At 37.0% G+C, this 27,899-nt stretch overlaps 2 protein-coding genes across 17 annotated transcripts in view; both read left to right on the top strand.

Annotated features, from left to right (window-relative positions):
- Nucleotides 1-4,384, top strand: part of LOC307174178 (solute carrier family 12 member 5-like) — an 80,599-nt gene extending 76,215 nt beyond the window's left edge. Inside the window, exons 26-27 of the mRNA XM_079897894.1 lie at nt 1,949-2,269; nt 3,385-4,384. Coding sequence (XP_079754020.1) covers nt 1,949-2,269; nt 3,385-4,380 — 1,317 coding nt within the window. The 3' untranslated portion in view covers nt 4,381-4,384. The remainder of the gene's footprint in view (nt 1-1,948; nt 2,270-3,384) is intronic.
- Nucleotides 4,385-7,458: 3,074 nt separating this feature from the next.
- Nucleotides 7,459-27,313, top strand: rbm39b (RNA binding motif protein 39b). 16 transcript variants are annotated; one of them, XM_079897049.1, is made up of 18 exons: nt 7,481-7,717; nt 7,874-7,950; nt 8,049-8,105; nt 10,182-10,252; nt 12,908-12,960; nt 13,064-13,258; nt 17,614-17,679; nt 17,794-17,958; nt 20,090-20,207; nt 20,326-20,478; nt 20,567-20,704; nt 20,812-20,877; nt 21,665-21,869; nt 22,002-22,082; nt 25,095-25,209; nt 25,317-25,422; nt 26,381-26,459; nt 26,563-27,313. In XM_079897049.1, exons 7-18 carry the CDS (start codon nt 17,615-17,617, stop codon nt 26,661-26,663), a joined length of 1,392 nt encoding a protein of 463 aa, XP_079753175.1. In that variant the 5' UTR covers nt 7,481-7,717; nt 7,874-7,950; nt 8,049-8,105; nt 10,182-10,252; nt 12,908-12,960; nt 13,064-13,258; nt 17,614; the 3' UTR covers nt 26,664-27,313. The 16 variants fall into 16 exon arrangements, with proteins under 16 accessions (XP_079753173.1, XP_079753186.1, XP_079753181.1 ...); XM_079897055.1 differs by lacking the exon at nt 10,182-10,252 and having other exon boundaries at nt 7,469-7,717; nt 7,874-7,931; XM_079897052.1 differs by lacking the exon at nt 10,182-10,252 and having other exon boundaries at nt 7,476-7,717; nt 17,816-17,958.
- The last annotated feature ends 586 nt before the right edge of the window (nt 27,314-27,899 follow it).

Here is a 27,899-nt window from a genome sequence, read left to right as displayed (position 1 = left end):
CGTCCTAATACACAATATATTTTTTGTATGTGTGTTGTTGAATAATAAAAGATACCGCAGCATTAGGAAGTTCAATTCAGCTGCAAATATCCACATTGTCATGACATTAAAAGAGAAATTTCTCTACCTTCTCTTAAATGAATTAGACAGCCTCTTTCATCTTTAATAAAGACAACAGTTATTTACATTAGTTTTCTAGTTTACATTAGTTATTTAGTTTTCAAATTTAAGGCTTTTATTGACTTTCTTTTAAGACCTGCTCAAATAAAATGAATGCCATAAAAGGGTAAAATGACTGTATAACGGCCTGTGGGTTCTATCTGCTGTTATTGTAATAGGTGTTACTCACACAAAATGTAAAGTATGTGTTAAAGTTAAAATATATGATCAATGATAGTGAAACTAAGCCTTTGCCAACAGGGTTGGCTATTTGCACTCTGTATAAACAGATACTGCCTGAATGCAAAGTGTTAAACAAATGTAACCTCAATGTGCTTGTTCATTTGACATTTTACAATGTTGTTGAGACAAATAGAAAAAGTCCAGATAAAAACATATTTAATATGTTTGCCTGAAACTGTTAGCAAAGGCAGGTATGTGCAGTTTCACACATTTCCCCCCTTAAACATAGCAGCACGGCTATAATAAAAACATACTTTTGTTCAGTTTTATCAGTTGTGGTGTTTGCAGTTCTTTCGTCTAAATTTCAGAGTGTTCCTGTAAGCACTGGAGCTTGGCATTCGCCAAGGTCATGGGTTCGATTCCCAGGGAATGCATTAACTAATTTCTAAGAAAGAAAAAGAATGCAGGATTTACCTTGAAAGCAATCTAAGTTGTTGGCATCTGCTAAATGTCAAAACAAGGCTGAAATGTACGGATGCTTTTTAGATTTCCTGGTTTCCCAGAAGCGGAAGTCATCCTAGTAGAAAATATATTTAAAAAACTTTGCTAGATTCATGACGTTAATACTTATGGAAACACGTAATCACAGTCTGAAAAGGGTCCATCGTTGATCAAGATGTTTAGATCAGTGTGTCCCATAAATAGTCTCAAGGACTTCTTGCATCTTACATTCACAGAATATAATCAGAATATAATATAAACAGAATATAATACTCTTCAGAATAATACAGACATAGAGGTGCTGTTTGTTCTAATAGAGGTCACATAAAAAAAATACAGCTGAAGAAAATGTCAGTGAACAACAGCAAAAATAGAGCATAATTCTATCTATCTATCTATCGAAAGCTTCTACAATACGTTCCTTGAAGTTTAACAAGATTTAAAATAAACACTTATACACTGATTACATTTTCCGTTCACTCTTGTGACTTCATCATCAAACTGGCTTTCCAAATTAGGCACTTTTGCAAATGAGCTTATCTTTCTGTACTGTGTTATCAACACTATTAGGAAACAATAATGTGAAACCCTGTTGAAAGTGCATTACTCCGAGTCTCAGCAGTGAGGTTCATGGCTTTGTCACTGATTGTGCCATTGATCTTTGCAATAAACATGTTAATGAGTTTCTTTTTTCCTTTCTCATCCTATCTCTCACTCTTTTATGATATGATGGTTTAAATTACCATACCCTTTGTTTAAGTTTAAAAACTGCTGAGTAATTAAATCCTGATAATGGTTATTACTTAGGACAAAGTGCAGCTGGATTTCCCTTTGCCTAAGCAGCATGTGGATGATGTAACTTCATGTTTTAACCAATGGAAAGCACTCTGCTTATCAAGTTACAGTAGATAAAATAAATAAGTGTCACTGGAAGAGAACGGAGGCAGGACTGCTTGCTCTGTGCTCAGTTACAGTCAAAATGAAGAATAAGTCTACAAATTTGCGTGTGCGGCTCCCTGTGCTAATTTTTGCATTGGAGGTCCTGATTGTGGTCCTCTATGCTTTCTTTGTGACGTACGACGATCAAGCTAATGCACTTTTACAGAACAACCAGACACGGCCCATGGAGAATTCATTGTATCAGAACTATCCATTTTTTGCTGACATTCAGGTGATGATATTTCTTGGATTCGGCTGCCTTCTGGCCTTTTTCCGGCGCTATGGTTTTGGTGGAATGGTGTTTAACTTCCTAATCGCCACATTTACCATTCAGTGGGCCATTCTGGTCCAGGGCTTCTTTCAGTTTTACTATGATGGGAAGATTCATCTTGGTGTGCTGAATCTGATCAATGCTGAGTTCGCCTGTGCTGTTGTGCTGATTTCTTTTGGAGCAGTGCTGGGAAAGACGAGCCCTGTGCAACTCCTGGTAAGTTTATCATTTTTGCAGCAGGTGGTTTGATATTAGATATTGCAACATTTTCCATTGTCCATTGCAACACTACTTGATTTCACTAAAAAGAGACAGTGGAAAGATTTGGTGAACATTCACATTCATTATATTATAATATATATATTCATTCACAAAAAGTAAAAGGAGACGTTCACCTGTTGTATGTGTGTGATAAAGATCTGCCATGCATCAAAAACTCTTTAAATCGTTTCTATACAAAGTTCACTGTCTACTGCCCAAATCATCTTCCTTCTAAAGCAGCATCCTTTGGGAGTTCCCTACATAGGCAGCATCTCTGTGTGAGATAAACTGTTAACATGTTGCAACACTTGTGAAAAAGAAGAACACTATAAGACTTTATTAAAAAGTAGGCTACTTATTGTGGAAACAATATACTTTAAAATATAAACGTATGTATGAACAGAATGTGATTAATTTATATTAGTTGAATGTTAAAAAATAAAGGAGCATTTTAAAATCATATTAAATGCAATTAACTTTAGTGTTTTGATCAACTTAAGTACAGTATATCTCTATGTCATTTTATATTCGTCTTTGACATATTTCTGAATGTAGTAATTGTAAACTAAAATATTCTACTGGGACTTGTGGTCACACTTTAGATTAGGGTCCGATTCTCACTATTAACTAACTATTAACTATGACTCAATAAACTCCTAATTACGGCTTATTAATAGTTAGTAAGGTAGTTGCTATGTTTAGGTATTGGGTGGATTAGGAATGTAGAATAAGGTCATACAGATTAAGGCATTAATATGTGCTTTATACAAACTAATATACAGCACAGCTTGGCGCAATGCATTCTGGGATTGCGTTCACCGCAATAGATACATGTGATGCTGCCTTAGAATTTGCTTAAATGATGCATCCTATTAAAAAATTGTATTAAAAGATGATAACTTTTTGTATTGAACCTACATGAAGCCTTAAAATGCCGTCTATGTAGGCAGCACACTAGGTTTTGGGATGGCTCAATTGTGTCAAACTTTTGTTAGTACATTTATGTCAGCAAGATGAGTCATTTTTACATATTTTACATCTTCAAACTACATACTGTGTATTGTTTATAGGTGATGGCCTTGCTCGAGATCCCTGTGTTTGGTGTCACAGAATGGGCCGTCCTGAAATACTTGAAGATCAACGACGCTGGTGGCTCCATCCTCATCCACATTTTCGCATGCTACTTTGGACTAGGTGTCACCTTTGTCCTCTACAGACCCAGCATAAACGAGGGACACCCAAAAGAGAAGACGAGTTACCAGTCGGATCTGCTATCTGTTATGGGAACCCTGTTCCTCTGGGTGTTCTGGCCCTCTTTCAACTCAGCGCTGACCTTCAAGGGTGACGACCAACACCGAGCCGTTCTGCACACGTTCATAGGTCTCAGTGCCTCCACAATCACCGCCTTCGCCCTGTCCAGCATGCTCAGCAAGAATGGCAAGATCAGCATGGCCGACGTGCAGAACGTAACCTTGGCCGGTGGTGTAACGGTTGGGGCCTCGGTGGACATGATGATTTCACCGGCCGCTGCTTTTGTACTGGGGATCCTGGGATGCATTGCGTGCATGCTGGGGTACAAATACCTAAGCCCGTTCCTGGCGCGTCGGCTGCGGTTGCAGGATCAGTGTGGCATACACAACCTGCACGGTCTAACAGGACTCATTTCCAGTCTAGCAGGAATCTGCGGCATCCTGGTGGCGACCAAGGAAACGTACGGCCCCAGTCTCTACCAAACCTTCTCTCATCGGGCTCCTCCAGAGGGAGACCCTCTGCTAGCGGAGTTGCGGGTGTTTATCCCGGACCTGGAAGCGGGATTGGGTCGGAGCGCTCAGGAACAGGCGCTCTTTCAGGTGGCTGCCTTGTTCGGGACCATTGCTGTTTCCGCTGTGGGCGGTTTGCTGACTGGGGTTGTTCTCAAACTACCGTATCTGGCTTCCCCCAGTGATGAGAATTGTTTTGATGATGAGCTCTTCTTTGACGTTCCTCCAGATTACAACTCTGTCAACAGGCCGCAGGATGCATGGTCTTGTGTTCTCAGAGACGCGAACAAAGCTGATGTTGACTGAAAAAAGCAGCACTTGAAAATGACTGATGTTTGACAAGACCATTAAATAAGAGGAATTAATCTCAATGTTGGACTAGACCATAAAACATTATGGACTTTAGTATCGAGTACTGTGTAGCTTATTTTTAAAATATCTTATTTTAATATTTGACGGGATATGGTTCATATACTGTGTGTATCAAAATCTATGCCTAATGTTGATTAAATGTATGTATTTGTAAAAAAAATAAAATAATAATATATATATATATATATATATATATATGAATCATAAATATTTCTATATACCATTTTCTAATTTTCCATTAATACATTTTAAATTACCCTTGTAAAAAAGAGGTAAACTTTGAATAACTTTTAAAAAGAGTACTGATTTTGGAAATAATATACTTTAAAATAAAATACTGCAAACTGAATGTAATGTTGTTGGATACCTAATTGCATGTTATGTGCAATTAAATTAATGTTTAAAGTTAGCTTAACTTTAGAGTGCTTTTTGGTCCACATTTTTTTATTTGTAATTTCATAATTACTTCTATTAAATATGGTTTATGGTTAAGTTTATTGCTGAATGTACTGACAAGCATATGGGCAGTAACGAAAATATACTTTAATGTAATTTCTATTGAAAATTGTATGTCATGTATTTAGACATTTTTAATTACACATTTGCAAATTGCAAGTTGGTACATGGAAAACAATATTAACTTGACATGTGCTTTTGTATGTTAGTCAACACATCAAAATAAGTGTACTTCTTCAGAGCATGACAAAACATTATTAAATCAATGATTTAAAATGTATTTCAAAGTCAAACGTTTAATTTGACAATATTATGTTTTCTTTTTAAAAGTGTACTTAAGTGTTGAAAATTGAAAATGAAAGTCATGGATTTATACTCTATTTAAGTTCACTTAAGAGGCCTTTTACTTCATTAATATTATATTAGCAAGCTTTTTTTGTATTTTGTATGAGCACAGCTTTAGGAATCTGTATTTCTCATTTAGCAACACCTCGCTCATTGTGTAACAGCGTAGAGCTTCTGGGTTGTACGTCAGAACGTAGGCTCACTATTGGCCAGCATCACACACATGACCAGTGTCAGCCAATAGTGAGCCTATGTTCTGACGTACAACCCAGAAGCGCTGCGCTGCACTATAAGTGAACTCAGGCCCACACAGAAGAGAATGAATAGTTGAATAAAGTCGTTATTTTTGTTGTTGTTTTTGCGCACAAAAAGTATTCCCATCGCTTGATAAACTTATGGTTGAGGCTGTGTAGTCACTTGGACTATTTTAAACATTGTCTTTACTAACTTTCTGGGCCAGCAAGTTTCAATTACATAGAAGCCTATATGGAGGAGTGAGACAGCTCTCAGATTTCATCAAAAATATCTTAATTAGTGTTCCGAAGATGAACGAAAGTCTTACGGGGTTGGAACAACATGAGTGTGAGTAATTACTGACAGAATTTTCATTTTTGGGTGAACTAACCCTTTAAACAGTTAACAGGTCAAAACTGTGAAATATGAAGTACATTACATTTACAAGTGATAAATGTTATCTTGATGAAAAGTTATAAATTAACAGGTTGATTATATTTCTTGGGGTCATCCCTTCTATCTATCTGATTGTGACTGACAGCAATACAACAACAAACTAAGGTGGGAAGGTGAGCCTGAGAGGCACCAAACAAAAGGAATAAATCGAACAAAACACCTCTAGTTTTATCAAACTAATCTAAATTATCAAAAGAAAATGTAGAAAAGGAGAGTCGGTTACACATTATTTTGTCCTTGCAGTGTAGGCTAATTATACATTTAGGAACTGAGTAATATCAATTAACTACAAGTAGCATACTTAATATAGATTTAGGTTAGGATTAGGTTTGGTTTAGGGTTAGTTGCATGTAATAATGCATATTTTATAGTAGGCTATGCCTAATTAGCCTACTATAGAAACTAGCCTACATGTAACATGTAACAAGGACACTGGTAAAATAAAGTGTTACCCAAAAGTTCTTCAGCGTAAAAACGCCCCAAACTAAACTACTCTAATTGCTTCCTAGTCTTACACATAATATACAATGCGACGAGACTTGAGAAGAGAGACAGCACAAACGCAGGTTGGTCAAAACTGTACACTCTACATCCACAATACTAAGAACGCTTCGGTCAAGTACAGCACATAGCCTACAATAACTCTAGCAAAATCAATAAACAAGAACACAAACTCAAGCTAACAAGGTGTATGGGCACGCAAAATCAAACAGCAAAAACCTGTCGACCAGGTCGTATTTAAACAGGAATGGCACAAAGTCAAGGAAAGGAGAGTTTTGAGCTTATTTTTTCGGGTGTAGGCTAGTAGTTATAATATACATAGATAATATAGGCTACTTGCAGAATGTGCCGTGCTTGTCATCTTTCATAATGAAGAGTGACAGGCTGTTCGTCCAATGGAATCTGAAACATAAAAACAGACTAACCCCACACACAGACACACCCGCGCACACGCATTCTTCCGCGTGCTTTAGTCACTACTGTACATAACAAAAACATTTAATGAACATTATTTAAAGGTACATTATATATTTTATCCCAACTTCAACTGGCCAATAAGGATTAAACTAATTTAAAATATATATTTATTTTTATAGATATCTTTAAAAATAGAAAAATGTAAATATATATATATATATATATATGGGGCAGTCGTGGCAGTTTGAGTCAGACTGGTAGTTGCAGTTTCGACATTTAATAATAATAATAATAATTACATTTCTATTTACATTAATATTAATTTATATATTATATTTGATTTATATTACAAATGAAAAAATAAAATTAAATAATAAAATCAAATTAATATTAAAAAATAATTAAATAAACAAAACGCTAGTTTCTGCAATGCATGTCACGGAAATTGTACAATAACAGAGCAGATCAATCAACGAGGGCATTCAAAGAAACGGAAGCACCGCAAATTCTGCAAGTAGGCCGATAACTACACCCAAAAAAGAAGAAACTCAAAATTCTCCTTTCCCTGACTTTTATCTACATTACGAAACGGTAGGAAACCCTGCCCCCTATCAGCGTCCATTTTGGGGAAAGCAGGAAGTTGTCTTGTTGGGGGGGAAACCTCATGACAAACAGAACTGAGCTTCTTAAATATCCACAGATATAAACATCGTTATTTCTTTTTGTTTGAATGATTGTTCGGTGTATGTGTTGCTTGTTTATAGGCGGATCTGACCGTTTGTTTTGCAGTTGCGTTGAGTGGCAAACTTCACACGCGCGTAGCAGAGGTCGCGACGATAACCGGAGTGCTAAATAAAACCAGGTAATTTTTTGCCCAAAAAAAGCAGTACGTGGTCTAATTAGGAGTTTGGCTCAGATATAAATGTAAATATTTCATAATTTACAGTATGCTGTCTGTCGGGATATGAATGTGACGTCTAAATTAGCTGCTTATGTAATGTTGTTGTTGTGTCTCGAGAACGTTTGCTGCAGAATCGAGCGTGTTATTTAAAGAACAGCAGCACCACAGCTCGACTGTAAGATGGTTTTCTTTAGGTTTGTTTTGTCGAAGAGTACTAAAATAGAAACATAAACTATGACTCGTGAGGTTGGTTATGTTTGTAAACGTATTTTGCTTTTTCCATTTACGGCAGGTCAGAATGGCGGATGACTTCGATGTTGAGGCCATGCTGGAAGCTCCTTATAAGAAGGTGGGTTGATAGACGACCGGAAGTTACCGGATATTTTTTGTTTTTTTTTGTAGGATTTAAATGATTAATTCACCCCAAATGAAAATATTAAAAATAAATCTGTAATACTTTACTCACCCTCACGCTGTTCCAGTCCGTATGAATTCCATTCTTATGAGGAACTCAAAATGACAAATTAAGAATATTTCTCTGGTTAGGATAGTTCACTCAAAAATGAAAATTCTGTTATCATTTACTCACCCTCAAGTTGTTCCAGACCTGTATGAATTTCTTTCTATTGCTGAACACAAAAGAAGATATTTTGAAGAATATGGGTAACCAAACAGGCCCAGGACCCCAATGACTTCCATAGTATTTTTTCCCCAAAATATCTTCTTTTGGGAAAAAAAAAACATTTCCTCAGTCGCCACCAGGATGGCGCAGATTCCTGCTAGGCTGGAAATGAGTCCCACAGAAGAACGAAATTCATACAGGTTTGTAACAAATTGAGGGTGAGTAAATGATGACAGAATTTTAATTTTAGTTTGAACTATCCCTTTAAGAGCGATGGAAGAGGACTGAGCTTTCAAGCTTCAAAAAGGATGAAAAACAGCATAAAAATAAGTATATAGGGCCTGTTTACACCTGGTCACTTCATGTATTTTTATTGATCGGATAGCTATCTGATTTGTTAAAACTGTTTTACCATTACACTTGGCCACATAAATGTGTCTCCGCAAAACGAATATATACGATCTTCAATTCCCTCACTCTATGCAAATTTAACAGAGTTCATGTCAACGCAAGAAACGGATATAAGTTTTTATTTGTTTATCATCTGCAAGATCAAAAACCACAATAGGAGAGAGAGCAGCATTAGAACTGGTAAGATCAATTAGTCTCACTACTTTTAATGAAGATTGTGTGTTGAGCATCTGCGACGACTATGTTTAATTTGCTGTAGTTTGCGCGTTGTCTTGCTGAAGAGATACTCAGCTACTCATCTGCGGCGATGCATTTTGCTGTAGTGCTTTCATATGTGACTAACATGCTCTCACACTTTTATTTTTTTGACATTTTGGGAGGAGTAAAATTTACACACTTCACTCCAACAACCAGATGCATTTACACTTGTCCAGTTTTGTTTAGGAATGCGTCTCAAACCACCTCCTGATGTGGTTTGAGTGATCGAATTTAAATCTGTCTCAAGTGTTTCAGAGGGCATTTACACCTTGTCTTTTCACGATCTGATAGAATCAGAAAATGCATGAAGTGACCAGGTGTAAGCAGGCCCATAGTGTACAAGAGTTGGGTTCTGAAAGTCAAAATCCTATTTATTATCATCGTTGGGAAATTGATATTAAAGACAGATCTGCTATGAGCTTGTCACTCTGTGGTATATGCTTTTATTAATACCATAAGCCTGCATTATTTTTTTAATAATTGTGAAATGTGGAATTCTTGGTGAAAAACTACATTTCCCATGATTCTGAAAAAATCTCCATTCATAGAATTACACCAAAAAGAGCTCTGTAGCATGAAGCACTGCGAATGATGGCTTAAAACTACTTAAATATTTTTCTAGATATGCTTGTGTATGCATATATATATATATATATATATATATATATATATATATATATATATATATATATTAGTCGTCAACATCTTTAATATAGTTTTATATCTCCATCACAAATGCTTCATTGAAGTGTAGTTCTTTACCTCATTAAAGCAGTTAAGTACCTTTTTTATTTATTTTTACAAAGTTTTTAACCCTTTGCTAGTCTTATTAGCTACTTATGTTACCTTTTATGTTGAGTTTTCATTATTTATTTTTTAGCTTAAAAGTCTTATGTGTCTCAGAAGAAAGTAATTCAGGTTTGGAACAACATGGGTGGATGACAGAATTAAAATTTTTATGTGAAAACTGTGAACTGAACTCCTTGTGTTGTCATATGGCTGCTCAGAAAACCCTACATGTGTTGTCTGTGCCTGACTGAAGTGTAAAATTGTGTAATGTGTATGAGAAAGAGTTATGTTGTATAGTTGCATATCTTGAATTACAAATAAATGCCCATCTATCTCTCTTTATAGACTTGCCTAATGATATCTCACCTCTGCTCCCCTGAATACATCTTTGATTCCAGTGTGAACTGTGAAAAAAAGTAAGGTAGTAATTGCGCAATGTATAAATGTACTTTGATCCCTTAGGTAAAAAAATAAAACAAATAGACCGCCACCTTACACCATCAAATCTATTCGGTTTCAGAACGGCGATTGAATGGCAATAGATGAAATATAATGTGACATGGAACAGAGACAGTATTCACCTTTCAATAATGTCACTATGAGTAAAAATCTGTTGAAGGTGAAACTAGTGGAGTGGCATAAAAATGCACACTATCGTTTAAAAGTTAAATTTAAAAAAAGGTTTTGAAAGAAGTGCCTTATACTCACTAAGGCTGCAATTGTTTGATTAAAAAATACGGTAAAAATAGTAATATTGTGAGATATTATTACATTCAAATGAACTGTTTTCTATTTTAATATATTTTAAAGCGTAATTTATTCCTGCGACAGCAAAACTGAAATTACAGCAGCTGTTACTCTATTCTTCAGTGTCACATGATCCTTCAGAAATCATTAAAATATGCTAAATTCGTAATCAATTTTAAAAACAGTTTTGCTGTTTAATATTTTTCAGGAAACGTAATACTTTTTTCCAGCATTCTTTAATGAAAAGAATGTTTAAAAAAATATTTGAAATATGGTTTGTAACATTATAGCCTAAATGTCTTTACTGTCACTTTTGAACATTTTAATGGATCTTTGCTGAATAAAAGGACTAATTTCTGACCCCAATTCTCCTATAAAGGAACTTGAAGTTTATAGATATGAATACTGTCTCTCTGCCCAGTCCTGTGATGGTCTCTAAAATCGTTGGTTTGTGCATGCCCTTTTTAGTTATCTCTTTATCTTAAAGGGGTCATGAACTGCATTTTTAAAAATTATTTTATAACTGTGATTTTTACCTTAAAAAATTTAATAATTTAGAAATAAAAGGCCATTTTCTACCCTTATTTTAGTCCTCTGATTTGAACGCTCTGTTTTAAGGGGCGTGTCTGCTGTGTAAATGCCCACTGCTGTGATTGGCTAACATCTTTGCATATGAAAAGTAAACTTGATTAGCATTAAATTTAGATCTATTCCCGTCGCATGAAAGGGTGCAGCGATAAGCATTGTAGCCGACATGTCTGTTGAGTGCATGAATGCTGTGATCTTGTCATTGCAGCTCAATTTCTGCAATCTCACGAATGCTTTTATCATAACTAACAGTTCAAACATGATGTAAATAAGAGTCCTGAACAGATTATTAACAGAACTTAGAATTAACAGTTACTTACTGTACATGTTGTGGCATTACTAGCCGCGTTTCCATTAGCCTTCAAAGTGCACTAATTGAAAATGCGCCCAATTAAAACACGTAAATTTTGCGATATATGGGAGTTTTTACACTCGCATGAGGTGTTTTTTCAGGCAATTTGAAAAAGGAATTTTTCGCAAAATTGCAATAGAAATGGTCACCTGACGTAGATGGCGCGGTTATGTTTGGACAGAAGATGAGACAGAGTTCCTCATTAAACTCATAAATGACAAAAACTCATCAAGACCTTGAAGCAGATATGAGGGAGAAACACCCAGAAACACCTCATACGTGGCCGTTCCTTGCCATTAATGCTTGGATAATACGCATACGTCTCCTTCCATTAAAAATAATGGCTGGTGTGGTGGCTGAGATATACGTAAACCTACCAACATCCATTGCCATGATTTTTGGAATGACTTATCGCGAGATTACAATGGTTAATGGAAACGGCGTCATTTCACAATAGTTTTTTACTGACATTTAGAAAATATCGCAAAAGTTTTGCGCAAATCTGTAATGGAAACGCGGCTATTGTCGGGTCCATATCTTACAATAAAAGTCTGTTTGCAAAGCTGTACTGAATGAGGAAGGACTAATGAGGAAGTTTTGAGCTCTGAAACTTACAGGATGTTTTAATAGTACGATGACATCTTGCATATCAAAAGGTCAAGGAAAATTTGATTTCTCAATTCATGACCCCTTTAAAACTGAAATTCTATTTATCATTAAAAATAAATAGAAACATAATTTATATATTTTATTTTTTTCTAATTAACAAAAAACAAGTGCCTGTCATAGCTGTCAAATTGCAGGAAAAATCCCTGAAAGTCTTTTGATGAGGGTTTTAAGTTGTATCTTTTTGGATGACTTTGATGCGGTGTCTTTTGGAAGGCGATATGACTAAGCCGTGTAAATCCCTGTCTGCTTCAGGACAAGCTGTGAGACAGAGATGGCATCGAGCTCTCACAGTCCAACAGCGCTAACTGGGGAAGATCACATGGACTGACAGCCTCGACTCTGGAATGCCCTTTAGCATCTCTATAGCTTGACAACAGCAAGACTTAGGCTTAAAATTGCAGGGTACCTATATTACGGCCCTGAAGGGTCCCATAAAAAAACATAGCCTAACATGTCAAGACCTTGAACTTAAACTGATAGTTTTCAAAAGTTGAAGACTATCCCCGCCAACATCTTATTATTAAGAACTGACCATTTGATTATATTCAGTTTGCACACGCTTTTCTCCAAAGTTATAAAATGAGGAAAATCAAGCAATTTATCATGAAGGAGCCAACAATAGTAGCATTCCTGTCTTCTCTCTTATCCCCCTCCCCTCTCCACTTCCAGTGTTTCCTCTCCATCCTCATGTTGTTCTTTTATCAATCCTGTTCAGGGTGAAAGCAAGTCCTCTAGCGCCAATGGTCATAATGAGGAACGCGGCAAAAAGTAAGCAAAAACCCTCTGTAGTCTGTTCATTCTTCTTGATTTTAAGCTTTTCATCTAAAACATACAATGAGAATTAATGAAATTGTGGGGTTTTTTTCCCCAGTAGGAAAAGACGCAGCAACAGTCGTAGTCCGAGTCCAGGCCGGCGGAGGAGTAGAAGCGGGGGGCGCAAGAAGAGCCGAGAACAACGCAAGAGCCGCAGCCGCGAGCGAAGACGTTCACGGAGCAAAGAGCGCAAGCGTTCACGATCCCGCAGCAAGGAACGTGGTGGACGTTTTCGTGGACGCAAAAGCCCCTTGTGAGTTCAGCCCCTGATTCCTTCATTTAAGAGGCTTTATCTTATTTTTCTTTAGGATGTGAATGCTTAAAGATGTGAACTCGGGTTCGCACACATGAACCGTACTTGGGTCTGCCTAAAAAGGGAGGTCTCGCTGCTGCTATGAATGCAATCATAGGGGCTGCAATCGTATTAAATCACGGAAGTGAACCACTATTAATGAAGTATGTATATAACTGTGTGTTTGTGTGTGTTCTCACCACTCACGTTTCTGACAAGCGGGTCTGACGCACTTCAAGCAGAGAGAATGTATATCTTATTTCTCCCTGCCTTGAGCAGAAATGGTCTCCCGCATTCTTTTTGAACATTTTCAGTACATTCATGGCAGATAGATGTCATTATGTGTTGACTCTTTGGAAACAAAAGCAAAGGTTAAAAAAAAAAAAGAATAACAAAAGTCATACAAGCAACTCTATCCATTTTGGCACCTTCTCCTTCATAGCTGTTACCTAGTAACATGGGTAAGCGGCTGTAGATTCATGATGCAAGTGTACCAGGTCCGTAGTTGGGGCCCAAATAATGCGAACAGAGACCAGTGGGGGAAGGGCAGGGAGCAATTGAACTCTGGTTCGAATTGTCTGCCGGGGCTCCAGTAGGGGCTGGACGAACAAGCTGATGTCAACTGTTTCTGAGCGCTTCTCTGCATTTATTCATGATAATGAACTAGAGATGCACCAATTGCAATTTTCTGGGCCGATTCCGATTTTTCATTGAGTTTGACCTGCCGATACCGATTTTAGCCGATTCCGATTTCATTTTTTCTAACCACTTTACAGCACACACAAATATTTATTTTATATCTTTTTTGTAATATAGAACATTTTACAATTTGCATAGTACATATTTTTTTTGAACAGATAAACGCTATAAAATAGAACTATATAAATTCCCTCCAGGTGTGGGTAATTCACACACATCTAAAGTGCAGTGTTATGGAAGAACCATTTCCTTTTCACATTCAATATCCAATCATTTTTTTATATATGTATTTAGCAAACTAAACGTCTGTATGAAAACAGGGAATGGCAATAAAATAATATATAAATAAAAAATTAAATAAATATAGCCTTGCAGTATAAAGATATTTCTCAAAGCACACACACACAGGCCTATTGCAATCACTTGTACAAACTGAATAATAAAAAAACAAGTTTAAATGGGTACATTTTCTATAAATATTAGTCTTCGTTTAATTTTCTGACATAGCCTACTCCAGTTCTTGTTAAAACACGCAAATTCTGTGCATTTTGGGCACTTTTTTTTGTGAAATCCTATTTAGGCTATTTTGTGCATCAAAAGTGTGCTTTCCCTTTAATTGAGCGTGAGCAGTGCAGCAAATAGAGCTGGTAAGTCCCGCCCATCCGTAAAACCCCAAGTGGACCTCTAGGTTGAAAAATCGTCAATGCAAGTGAATGGGAGAAAATAATTATTTTCTGATCCCGTTTGAATTGTGCCATGAATGTGAACATATGTTGTCTGTAAATTTTTAATATAATTTTTCATGTTACGAGTTTGACAGTATATTGTATGATTCTTTGGCTAGCAGTTGTGGAAAAGACATGACGAGAAAGACTACATGTCGCCTATGTGACGTCACCCCATAACACATTTCCCTCCACTTGTCAAATCACGGTGCTAATGCTGCGATAATCTATGGAGACAGATCGAGATGCCTGTGTGTTTTGTACCCAAATGTCAACATTCAAACCAAATCGGCTGTTCTTTCTTCAGATTCGCGTCGAAAGCAGCGAAGAGTTGTAGTCCACAAAGTGCTCTCACACAAAGTCTAACCGTATCAAACTTCTACCAGCTAAATTGTAGCATTCTTTACACAAAAAAATATATTAAAAATTCACAGACAACATATTTTCACATTCATGGCAAAATTCAAACGGGACCAGAAAATAATTATTTTCTCCCATTCACTTGCATTGACGATTTTTCAACCTAGAGGTCCAGTGGAGTTAGCGGAAGGAGCGAGACTTACCAGCTCTATAGACTCGGCGCCAAAACACACGCTTCACTGCTCGCGACGCTCCTGCTTGACGCTCACGCGCTGCTCCTGCTCCCGTTGTGAATGCACTCATTGATTAACATGCACGCCGAAAAAAAATACACGCTTTCGTTCTGAACGGGTGTAATTCACGAGGTTTCCTACATGTGAGTTCCGTGTGCACGTGTGATGGTGATGTTGCGCGATGTTAATCATGCGGCGCCCGAGTGCATTTGACCGGCATAAAATCGGCATTTGTCAGACTGACCGGCCGGTCGCCGGTCACGGCCGATCACGTGAAAATCGGCCAATTCCTGTCACCAGCCGATCAATCGGTGCATCTCTATAATGAACTGTTTTAACCCAATCACCGCACTGTATTACGCATGAGATCGCATTACAGCGGAGAATTCAAACAACATGCATAAGAGCGGTTTCTGCGCGGAACGCCGCGATGAGTTTAACAACGCTCGCAATGCGGATCAAAGATCATATGAACAGGAGTAAGCATGCTTCAAGTTTTTATGGACACATTTCATATACTCTAGTTCTTGAAACATGAACCTGCACCGTTTTTGCGCATATATTTAATCACGCCATCTTCAAATAAAATATATGTGCAAAAAAGGACACTGATACAGCCGTACGTCTGATCATGAACACGATGGATTATTCTAATACACATAAGAAAATTATTTCCATTCTATTCAAAGAAGAATGGACGAAAAAGTAACTATGCCTTTATTCTATCTGTGTTAAACTGACGTGTCTCGTTTGTTCAGAGACTGTAGTGCTCGTAAATGTTATAGAAATATTATTAGACCTTTTAAATGTTCCTCCGCTTTTAAATTTTTTTTTTTGTTATATTTTGTGTCTTTATAATAAGTGTGTTATAATAAGTGTGTTGCAGGTGTGTTGTTTTATCTGATTGTGTCCCCTTTTCCCACCTTCTACTCTCCCACTTTTCCACAGCTTTACACGCCCATTTTTGAGACTTTTTCAACTCCGAGGTGTGAACGACTAGACTAAAACGGGGAGTTTCATGACACTTTTAAATAGCAAACAGTAATTGCCCACTTCTTCAGTGTACATGGTTCCTGAAGTATGTTTCCCCACATATATTTTCTAAAGTATATGGGGGTAATATTAAAATATTAACAAATAGGCTACATATATATACAATTTTAAATATGGTAATTTTACTGATCGCTCTGGTCTGATGGCATGGTTCCTGTTTTCATGGTAACAGCAATGTCATCCCTAGGCGTTTCTCAATGTCAAGGAAGGATCCTCGGAAGCCAGAATTTCGAGGTTGCTACGTCATCGACATCCGTCGAAGGACTGTTCCAATGTCGAGGATCCTCGGAAATTCCACCAAGGACTGAGTCCTTCGTTCGAAAAATATCCCATATACAGGAAAGGATGCATATGTGTAGCCTTCGCGCTCTTCACGCTCTCAAATCACCCACAATCCTATGCGCGCAGCTTTGCTATCTTGTTCAAAAAATTCAAAATGTTGGACGTTAACGGACTAACGGAGTCGGAGCGTTAACGGGTCAATATGCTTTCAAATGTAAATATATTTACGTTACCAAACATTTGTTTTAAAAAAATAATTGCATCCATTATGTTATGGATCAAATTGACCTGCACTGTTTAAACACACTTGACAGTCAAATAATCAATATGATTAAAAATTAGTTTATTGATTTAAAAACGATTATATTGCCTGCAATGCCTGAGTGAACAGAACTGCGTTCATAGCAACGCTCTGTTTTTCATTTTCACCGACGTAATGACGCACTGACGTGCACTTGCTAGCCTGTTCCAGAGCCGTTGAAAAACCATAGACAGTAGAATGCTGAAGAGGAGCCTCGCCTAGCCTCTGAAGGAAGTGACTTGGAAGGACCAGTCCTGCCAAGGAAGTATCCTTGACATTGAGAAACACCTTCTGATTGGTGGATTTAAGGAGGATCTCCTTTCAGGATTGTGGATAGTGTAGTTCTCCCCCTTGAATTTGAATTTGAAATGATTTCTAAAGAATATAAAACTTGTCTCACACTTGTCTTCTACCAAAACCAATATAATCACATATTAGCCTTATAGCTCATGTTAGGTCTGATTTGGGTTATCATTATAAAGAAATTCTTTTGTGAAATGACTTTTTACCTCTAACCAATAGTTTTTCCTTGGCTAAAACAGCATTTGGTTTTCAATGTATACTTGCCCCCTTGCACCAGTATGTAGTAGCCCTCGCATGGCCACAGTGGCTGAAAGTTGACTAGTTTAACACTGAGAAAAACCCTTGTTTTATATGTCATAGTATGGGGCCGAAATTAAATGGTGGTCCCGGAGGGAAGACCGGCCCACAACATTTCACCAAACACAGGTGATCTCATCTGTGACTCTGGTTGGCTGTTGTGTGCTGAATGTTTGTGTATGTCTTGAGTAATCATACACAGATGCGTAATAAACACAGACTGATGGAGTATTCTGATTCTAGTCGCAGAAGCCCATTTAAGAAGGACAGAAGCCCATTTAAGAAGGACAGAAGCCCGTTTAAGAAGGACAGAAGCCCGTTTAAGAAGGACAGAAGCCCGTTTAAGAAGGACAGAAGCCCGTTTAAGAAGGACAGAAGCCCTTTTAAGAAGGACAAAAGCCCCGTCAGGTGAGACGCTCATCACTGTCTGCTGTAGTACTGAAGTATTGAAGTATTTCCACAAGTTATTCCATAGCCATGCTATTTTAAATGACACTAGATAAGGCAGAGTGAAATCAGCCATCTTGGTGTACTTAAAATGAGAATAACTGAACTGGTATAACAGTTATTTTTAAAGTGTCCCTATTATGGTTTTTCAAATATTCCTTTTCATGCAGTGTCTAATATAGCAGTTTGAGAATGTAAATGTTCTGCAAAGTTGTTAAGTCGAAAGTGCATGATAAACAAAGTTATTGTCTCCCAAAAGAAAGAATTGACTCTGAACCGCCTTTTATGAGTCGTTTTTCATTAGAATGCTACTGCTTTACGGTTCTATGTCACTAGAAGATACATTTGCATAATGCCCGCGAACAACTAGACCCACCCTCAAATGTCATTTCACTGAAGACTGCTTCTCAAATCTCTGAGTTCAACGTGGGATTCGCAAAACGCTTGCCCTTGAAAGATGGGTCTGTACCCAATTTATTTGGACTAACTTGCTCCTCAGAATCACAACCTGTAAGTATGAATAATTATTGATGTATATATTTTCTACCGGGTGTTCAAAATACTAATAGTTTTGTGTTTTATAATGTGTAAGTTTCCGGCTAATCGTTGTTACGGTGTTACTGAAATACTTCTGCTAAGCAGCTCTGTGCCACTATTACCTAAAAGTATGTCTATTAATGCAAATTGTCTGTCATTCTTACTAATTTTGAGTAAAGATAAAGGATGGAGCAAGATTTGTTTTACAAATGTTTGTTAAATAAGTAATTCACATTAGTGCTGGGCCAACATGCACCGTTTATTGATCCCGCATGTGCACTGCAATAAATTAAAAATATACACATCGATTTGTTGATGGACATACTCTTAATGCTGATGGTGAGGGATTACAGTTGCAACATCTCATAATGTACGTCAAACTGAGTAGTGAATCACTGGGGAACGTCCTGCTCAAGTCGTCCTTGCGATGGAGGTTCGGGTTGAATAAATAGTTCTTCCGATGTTTCCTCATCGGACTTGTGCTCAAATTGATATGGTAAAATCGTTACTGTCAGCGTTACGGTCTTTACAGTGTTTACAATCTCTGAGGTTTAGGAAGCCTCCAGACAGAGCTGACATTCAACATTAAAAGGTTTTAGAGGTTAATCTTTCACCTTCTGTCTCACAGTAATACTTTACGTCAAGTTGACAGCTCTCTGTAATCTTGCTATAAGCTCTAGATTAATGTTTCATTGATTAAATGCATTAATGTTGTTCAAAATAGGCTAATCAATAAAAAGAACAAAACAAAATATTTTTAAAAGAGTATATTACAGGCCATTTGGCCTGACATGAAAAAGTTTTAAAAGGTTTTTGTCCTGTTCAAAATCATAGACAGAAAAATAATTAAATTACGTTATAGTATACTATGTTAACTTTATTAACTTGATTCACTCACAAAGAGTTGATCTCAGTTTTGTATCATATTTACTATAAAATCTGATTTGATATCAAAATTAAGGGCTATATAGATCTATATAAATGTGTCATTGATTCAATTCATTAATGTTGTTCACAATTGTCAAAAAGTACACAAATACACAAAGTATTATTTTAATAGAGAATGTTAAGGTCCATTTGGCCTGACATGAAAAAAGTATAATATAATAATCTTTATTAAAGGTGCAATAAGCCATTTCTGAGACGCTGTTGAAAGCGGATCAGACCGAGCACCACAACACGCATGTAGCCAATCAGCAGTGATGGTGGAGGAGAGAGAGTGAACAAGAGGGAGATTTGAAGAAAGACTGTAGAAAGAGAGATGATTGAGAGACATTACAAAAAATAAGGTTAACTGTGTGTTGAATTATGCAGAACTCAGAACATGATTTTATGTCTATGCAGTATCTTGTGGCCAAGAGATATGAATTCAAACCTAGTAGTTTATATTGCACATAAAAAACTGTATCAAATGGCCATGATCTTTATTTATGATTACAGAATGGCTTGTGTCATGGGAATATCCATGAGAGATTAATTTGCAGTCATAAGCTTTATTTCCAGAGGGAATGACTTGCGTTTCAGTGGTTGATGACCTGTGTGTTTCTTTAAACAGGCAACCAATAGATAATCTGAGCCCAGAGGAGAGAGACGCCCGTACAGTGTTCTGCATGCAGCTCGCTGCCAGAATTAGACCCAGAGATCTGGAAGAATTCTTCTCTGCAGTGGGAAAAGTATGATGCCACATATTAAAGCACACTTGGTTCCTATTTTTTTGTTCATTTCTCTCCCCATTTACTGATATTAAATGACAGATACAACACCTGACAGCTTTTATATCCATCTTTTAAGGTCCGTGACGTAAGGATGATCTCGGATAGAAACTCTCGGAGGTCAAAGGGCATTGCCTATATTGAGTTTGTGGAGGCCACATCAGTACCGCTGGCAATCGGCCTGACGGGGCAGAGAGTTCTGGGAGTGCCTATCATAGTCCAGGCTTCGCAGGTCAGAGCATCAACACAATGCAAATCCACGGTCTGATTACTAATCCAATGCATGTGAATCATTTTGTTGAATTGTTTGCATATTTCAGGCTGAGAAGAACAGGGCCGCAGCCATGGCCAGCATGCTCCAGAGAGGTGGTGCAGGGCCCATGCGGCTGTACGTGGGCTCCCTGCACTTCAATATTACTGAGGACATGCTCAGGGGCATCTTTGAGCCGTTCGGAAAGGTGTGGTTGGCGTTTGAAATGGTTTTGCATGCATAAGCAGTTAAACTAGGATAAAACTAAAAGTAAGTGAATCTGCTAATCAGTCTGAGTTATTTGTTTCATTTCAGATTGAAGGCATCCAGCTAATGATGGACAGTGAGACGGGCAGGTCGAAAGGATACGGCTTCATATCAGTGAGTTTATCAAAATACAAATTTACTAATGATAAAGGGGCCATATGCTACATTTTATTTATCTAACTTACTAGTCAGTCAGTGGATGACTAGTCGAAAATTCTGGTCCTTCCCTATTGGTCTTTCATGATTGTGAGAAGGTCTGCATGATTTGGGGAAAGCAGTATAAATATAAATATAAAAATATAATTGCAGTTTTTCTAATTTTCTAAATAAAATTATGATTGCAGTGGTTTGCAAAAAAATATCTCCAGATTTGCTGTACTTGTTTGTGAGCTGCACAATTTTTTAATGATTATTATTATTATTATTATTATTAAATAAGAAATATTACTATTGTAAAATTTAAGAAATTTGAGAGAAAATAATATATAATTTTTATTTTACAGTAAATTACAATACTGTGTCTTCAATACTATTATAATTTCCTTATTTTCAAACTATAATTGTTCAAGCTTTTATTTTGGCTGCAAAACCTCAGGGGGTCCTTAACTCTTCTCTTTTTGCAAGACAGTGCATATGTACCAAGACAGTGCATATGAATATGTAGCGCATATATTTGTTTAATTAAATCCCAACCTTTGTGATTTAACAATTGCACCATCATATTGAGATTTTGGAGTTATTTTAATTAATTGTTTAGCCCTAGTTGTGAGGCCATTTCTGAATGACCAATTTCTGTAGCTTTTTTAAATGTATTTTAATAAATGTTCTGACTTTCATTTCAAAAAGACAAGGACAGTTCTATTTCACCATTCCCATGCTGATTGGCTGTCTTTTTGTGCAGTTTGCAGATGCAGAATGTGCAAAAAAAGCCCTGGAGCAGCTAAATGGTTTTGAGCTTGCGGGGCGGCCAATGAAGGTGGGTCATGTTACAGAGCGTTCGGATGCGTCCTCGGCCAGCTCTTTCTTGGACAATGATGAACTGGAGAGAACTGGCATTGACCTGGGCACGACGGGTCGTCTTCAGCTGATGGCAAGACTCGCAGAAGGTACAGGTTGAACCCTACGTGTTACTGTCACCCAGATGTGCCAATGACTGTTTCAGCGTACTTTGCATTTCATTATTCCAAGTGATATTGCATTGTTGTGAACTCATTGAAATGTGTCTGGGATGTTTTTAGGCACAGGACTGCAGATTCCAGCCGCTGCCAAGCATGCCTTACAGATGAGCGGCTCTGTGACATTTGGAAATCTGGCAAATGGTGTGTTTAAATCTTTTTCATAATCCTATATTAGAATCCAGTGAATGGGCTGTGTATCTTGATGTAAATGTCTTGATCTAAACTAAAACAATATTTGGTCTATATGACCGATACCAGCGTGTATCCATGTCATTTTGCATCTTTTGCTTTAATATAAACCTTCATCAGAGAAAACAGATACACAGATCTTCATCAACCTCATTGTACTTATATCTCATTCATATAAGACAGGACAGATTCCAAAATCCCATAATGAGGCTTTGCGACTTAAAATATTGCATAATGGATACTTTCACACTGCAAGCCTTAGTGCTCAATTCTGATTTATTACTCAGATCCAATGTTTTTGTTTGGTAGTTCACATTTTTGAAATACAGTAAAACAGTTCTGAGTGTGAATCTGACCTACATGAGCAAAAGTAACAAAAACAAAGACAGCATGCAGCACACTGTCATACGCAAATAAACACTGAGGTTAGTGAAGTCAGCATCACCTTATAATTCGTTCAATTATAAGGTGATTTGTGCGCAGGAGCCAATGAGGAGAGAGAGAGAAAGCAGTGCTTTTCTCATATAGTTTTGCTTGTATAGAGCTGTTCCTGTAATACTAATGAGTTTGAACACTTCACTGTCCCTCCACTGAACTGACCAAAGAACTATCAGTATGTAAAATCTTTTAAATGACTGCAGTCAGCGCAGATTTGTGACGAATGTCGATGTAGAGTGACGTGAAATGCGACGATATATATCATTGATGTAAACCATATGATTCGCGAAATAGAGTTAGTTATTATTATTATTGTATTTATAACATAATTCACTCAAAACTTTCGTTTAACTTCCGAACACAAATGAAGAAATGTTTTATGAAACCTGAGAGATTTCTGTTCCTCCATTTAAAGTCTATTCCTCTAAAACTTAAAAGATCTAAAATAAAATGTCATAAAGGCATCATAAATATTAATCAATTGAGTGGTCTAATCTAAGTCCAAGTCTTCTGAAGAGACACGATGATTTTATATGATGAGCAGATTTGCAACAGCGTGCATGCTGTAGTAAACATGGATGTTCAAATGAGAGCGTGATTTGTGAAAACTACATGAAAGTGAGAAAATGCAGAATTAAAATTTTTGGATGAACTAACCATTTACAGTTTAGGAAATAGTCATTTTGACATGCTTTCTTGCGATTAGCACTGTGATTGATTGCATTGATCATCTGAAGCACACGTACTGGAACGGCACTCAAAGTGAAAGTGCAAACATCATTTAATGGGGTCCTATTATGCTTTTTCACTTTTTCAACTATAGTTAGTGTGAAATGTTGCTGTTTGAGCATAAAAAAAGTCTGCACTCCACTCCAAAGGGGGAGATTTTATTTAACACAATTTGGACTACAACTTTTTTCGTTTTTCCAGATCTTATGAAGTCATAATGTTCCTTATTTAAATAATATCTGCCCACGGAATAAGCAAAACTGTTGGCGAGGCCTGGTTGAGATGCATTAGAGAAGATGAAGAGTGTTGTCTCTTTTTTTCTACCACGGAAAAAAAGTTTGCCCTAAGGCTGACGAACTTGGGGTTAATTTATTTGAAACACTGTTCCTGAACATTATAAACTCAAAGTTTGTCTGTGTGCTGCACATTTTACGGAGAACAGCAGACGAACAAAGTGCAATACACGCTATACGCACAAAAGCTTCTCCTGAAAAACTTAGCCGTTCCCATTTTGTCGGAACAATCTGTTGTTTATGGATCACAACTTGTAAGTTTGTCTTATTATTATAAGTTTTAAGTAGTTGCCAACATTACAGTATTGATGTAGTGTTTACTGTTGCTTTTGTAAGCTCTTGCTTTTGTAAGACTGTTCACCACACCTTCGGAAAATTATCCATGATTTTGTGATTTATTACTGTTCGTGTTACCTTAGTTTTCCAACAAATATGATAAATGATGGATAACATAATATCTATAATCTATCAGAAACAAAACAAAAAAACACATACCACTCTGAAACGTCCTGTGAAATCCGTGCTTGCAAAGTCCATACATGAAATCCGTTCGGCATGATCCTCTTGTTTGTTAACATTGTCAGTTTGAATCAGACTCAAATTGGTTTGAAATTGACATCGTTAATAATATTTACATCCGAGTAGAGCTTGTGGTGATAAAGGGGCAGATCTTTTCCTGAACACGTGCTAAGCGGTACCAATCACAACACACTGGGCCAGCTAACCAATCACAGCACATTTCATATTTCGGAAGGAGGGGCTTCATCGAAAAGAGACAGACCGGGGAGAGAAGAGCTGTAATTATGTGAAAAATAATGCATTTTTTGAAAAATCAAGCATGAAAACATATAGTACACCCTAAAAACAAAATCAAGACTCCATAAAAGGGCATAATAGGACCCCTTTAAATTGCCATATCACATTGTTTTAGTAGTATGATTATTCCAATTGTTCTAGATGGTTTAGGATTATATGTATATTGCATAATGATGAAATTATAATATTATTTTAATAATAATAAAAATATATTTTTTTATTTTGGCTTACAATATCTCGATAGTATCGTATTGTGAGATAGTATCGAACTGAAGTCACATTGCAAAACATCAGACCTGTATCTGATTCAGGACCACATTTGGAAGTGGCCCAAATCAGAATCCAAAAGATCAGATTCCATGTGGTTTGTGCTGTTCACACTGTTAAAAAAAAAATCTGATCTGAGTCACATATCCTATGATCCTACGTGTCTGATGTGATTAATTTGAAGTGCACTGAGGTCTTGAGAATTTGCCTCCGGAGGAGATTTGACAAATCCGAACAGAGCTTGTTGACCTGCTGTCCTGTTCCTACCAATTATTTGTTCTTCAGAAGGCTAACAGTACAATTTTGTGATAGTAACAGTTATTTCAAGAGCCCTGTTTCACAAATCGCATAAAATATACACCCACAATATGATGCTTACCTGTGATAGTGACAGTTATTTGTGTTTTTGTGCCGCTTACAGCCTCATCCGCACCCCCTCTTCTTCCCAATCACGGGATGAACCAAGCTATGAACCTTCCAACCCAGCCTCTGGCCACACATTGTTTACAGCTCTCCAACATGTTCAGTCCACAGATGTGAGTTGCACTAATTATTAAAACGTTCCTTCCTTTTCCTTGGTGTATGTGATGTCAAATAAGATAAGTCATGGTTAAAAGAAACTTCTTGATGTGTTGCTTTGTAGGGAAAACGAACCTGGCTGGGACATGGAGATACAGGATGATGTCATCGAAGAGTGCAAAAAACATGGAGGAGTTGTTCACATATACGTCGACAAGAACTCAGCTGAAGTAAGTGATCACCTTTATACAGTGGCTATAGAAGTCTACACACCCCTGTTAAAATTGCAGCTTTAACCCTCTTAATGCACTCAGGTCCATTTTGTCCCAGAAGACGTACATACAAATCCATTGTTTTTAGTACAAAATTTAAACTCTGGATGGTTAAGACTTACTGCTTTCTTTCTTTCTTTTTTTTTTTTTTTTATAAAAAATGTAAGAGATAATTTACCTATCAATTTAAACTTTTTTTTTTTTTTTTTTTATTGCTACACCTTTTGCGTTCGGGTCCGTTTTGACCCGAAAGTGAACTATGGCTTTACATATGAAATCATGTTTCTTTTTTTTCTTTTCTTTTTTATCTATCAATTAGATTTGTATAATGTAAACTTTAGTTTTATTGTAAAGTATAAATACTTTTAGGCTCTGTCCTACAAATTTTTTCCTTCCCACGGGGACTGCATTTTGCTTATAAACATGCTTGCGCATGCGCGCACACACACATAATAATTCTGAAATTAAAATAAAATGACAAGTTAAATAAATGTATCTTTATAAATCAGAAGTTCTTAGACCAAAAATCTAAGAATTAAAAGAATTGAAAATGTGAAAACAAAAGCACATTTCATTGTGATTTTTTTTTTCCCCAATTTCAATTATTTGACTTCAGTGAAAGGTTAGATTTTTGCACATTTTTGGATTAACAATGCAATTTATCTATAAATAATCAGCCATCTTTGATCATATTTACCAATGGTGAGTCTTGAAGTCTGAGTCTGAGTGTAAGGGGACAGAATATACAGTTTGGACAGTATAAAAACCATTACGTCTATGGTGAGTCCCCACAAAGATAGCGAACCAGAAGTGTTTACACCCTTACATTTTAGGTCTACGTTTAAGATTATCAAAGCCTTTTTTTTATTTTTTTTTATTCTCCCAATATGACAAATCCTCACTTTTGCTTTTGCAGGGAAATGTTTATGTAAAATGTCCAACCATCCCAGTCGCAATGTCTGTTGTCAGCGCTCTGCACGGGCGGTGGTTTGCAGGTAAGCCTATCCCATTTTCTCCCATCTACCAAGTTTTTTTCTTTATAGGACTGCTTGCATGGGCTGTGTGTGACATTAATCGCAATCTCTTTCCTTTTTACAGGTAAAATGATCACAGCTGCCTATGTGCCCCTCCCTACATACCATAACCTGTTTCCAGATGCCGCCACAGCCACAGAGCTCCTGAGGCCCATGAACCGGTGATCCAGCCCGTCGCTTCGGCTCGGACCCCTGCCACCTACTGACCCTGCTTCATCTGGATCCCCCAGTGCATCTGTACCCCTTCCCAAATGAACTGCTTGTGGGCCTGAGACAGTCCTGTCATTGAGGGCCTCTTAATGTATGAAGTTAGATTTTACAGTTGGACTGCATTTTCAGTCTTGTTATTGCAAAAGCAAACTTCAGACCAGCTCTCAGCTTTATGTACAGTGGTATATTGATAAGTGAAAACCTGTAACACCGTCACCCTCTCTAGATGAGTTCCTGACTCTTGGAAACCAGTTTTGAAGATTCTGGGTTTTTTTTAAAAGGTGTTTTACCTTCTTTGTTTGTTTTTGTAAGGATAGAAAGAAGGTTTCTTCTGCTGTTTGGTCGTCAAGTCAAGAAAGTTTTCATTGGTCTTCATCTTTTCAAGACAGACATTGTGTTGTGAACTATTAGTACATTTTTTCATTCTGTTTCACTTTTAAGCAACAAAAGACTACCAAAAAAATTTGAATTGTTTTTGTTTCTTCTTTCTGGAGAGAGTCTACTCAAGCTGTTTAGCTTTCTAAAACGACGTTGAATTTATAACTTTTCATAATCAAGAATCGATTTTTCTAAAAATCTTCTACGATTAAATGACTTTCACAACACTGTGTAAAAATGAGTTTTGTCTTTGTATTCATGATGTTATGATGTGTTGGTAGACCAGATCCAGTTTTATTAAGAGCAGAACACCTCTGGAGGGAGCTGTTAGGTTGTTTTACAATCTGGTTAATTGAATAATGAAGTTTTAGTAAGTATAGAAGGGATAGTTAACCAAAAAAATAAAATTCTCATCACTTAAAGGTAGGGTAGGCAATTTTTTTTTCATAAACACTTTGTTATACTGGTTGAAACTCTCTTCACATCCTGATAGCAGTCAATAATAGAAGTACATACATCTGTAGAAGTCTCAGGACCAAAAAAAATGTTTGTCCAATCATTGCATCCGGTCCGAATGCAATGACACGATGTCCTTCCTACCAACCAACGTATGAATTTCCATACCTCTTCGCACCCTGCTCACGTAGACATCACACGTCATCAGCGTGTTCCATGAGGTTATCCAGAGTTGAAGGCACATAGTGCCAAACAGCAGGCAACATTTACAGTTCCTCCTGAACCAAAACAATGAGCTTATGCTGCGTTCACGCCATGTTGTAACCCATTGAGAGATGGGAACCAGTGACGTTTTAC

This window comes from Squalius cephalus (assembly GCF_949319135.1).
Source record: "Squalius cephalus genome assembly, chromosome: 16".
Lineage (NCBI taxonomy): Eukaryota > Metazoa > Chordata > Actinopteri > Cypriniformes > Leuciscidae > Squalius > Squalius cephalus.
The sequence above is the reverse complement of the archived record's forward strand: the minus strand, read 5'-3'. Positions and strand labels throughout refer to the sequence as shown.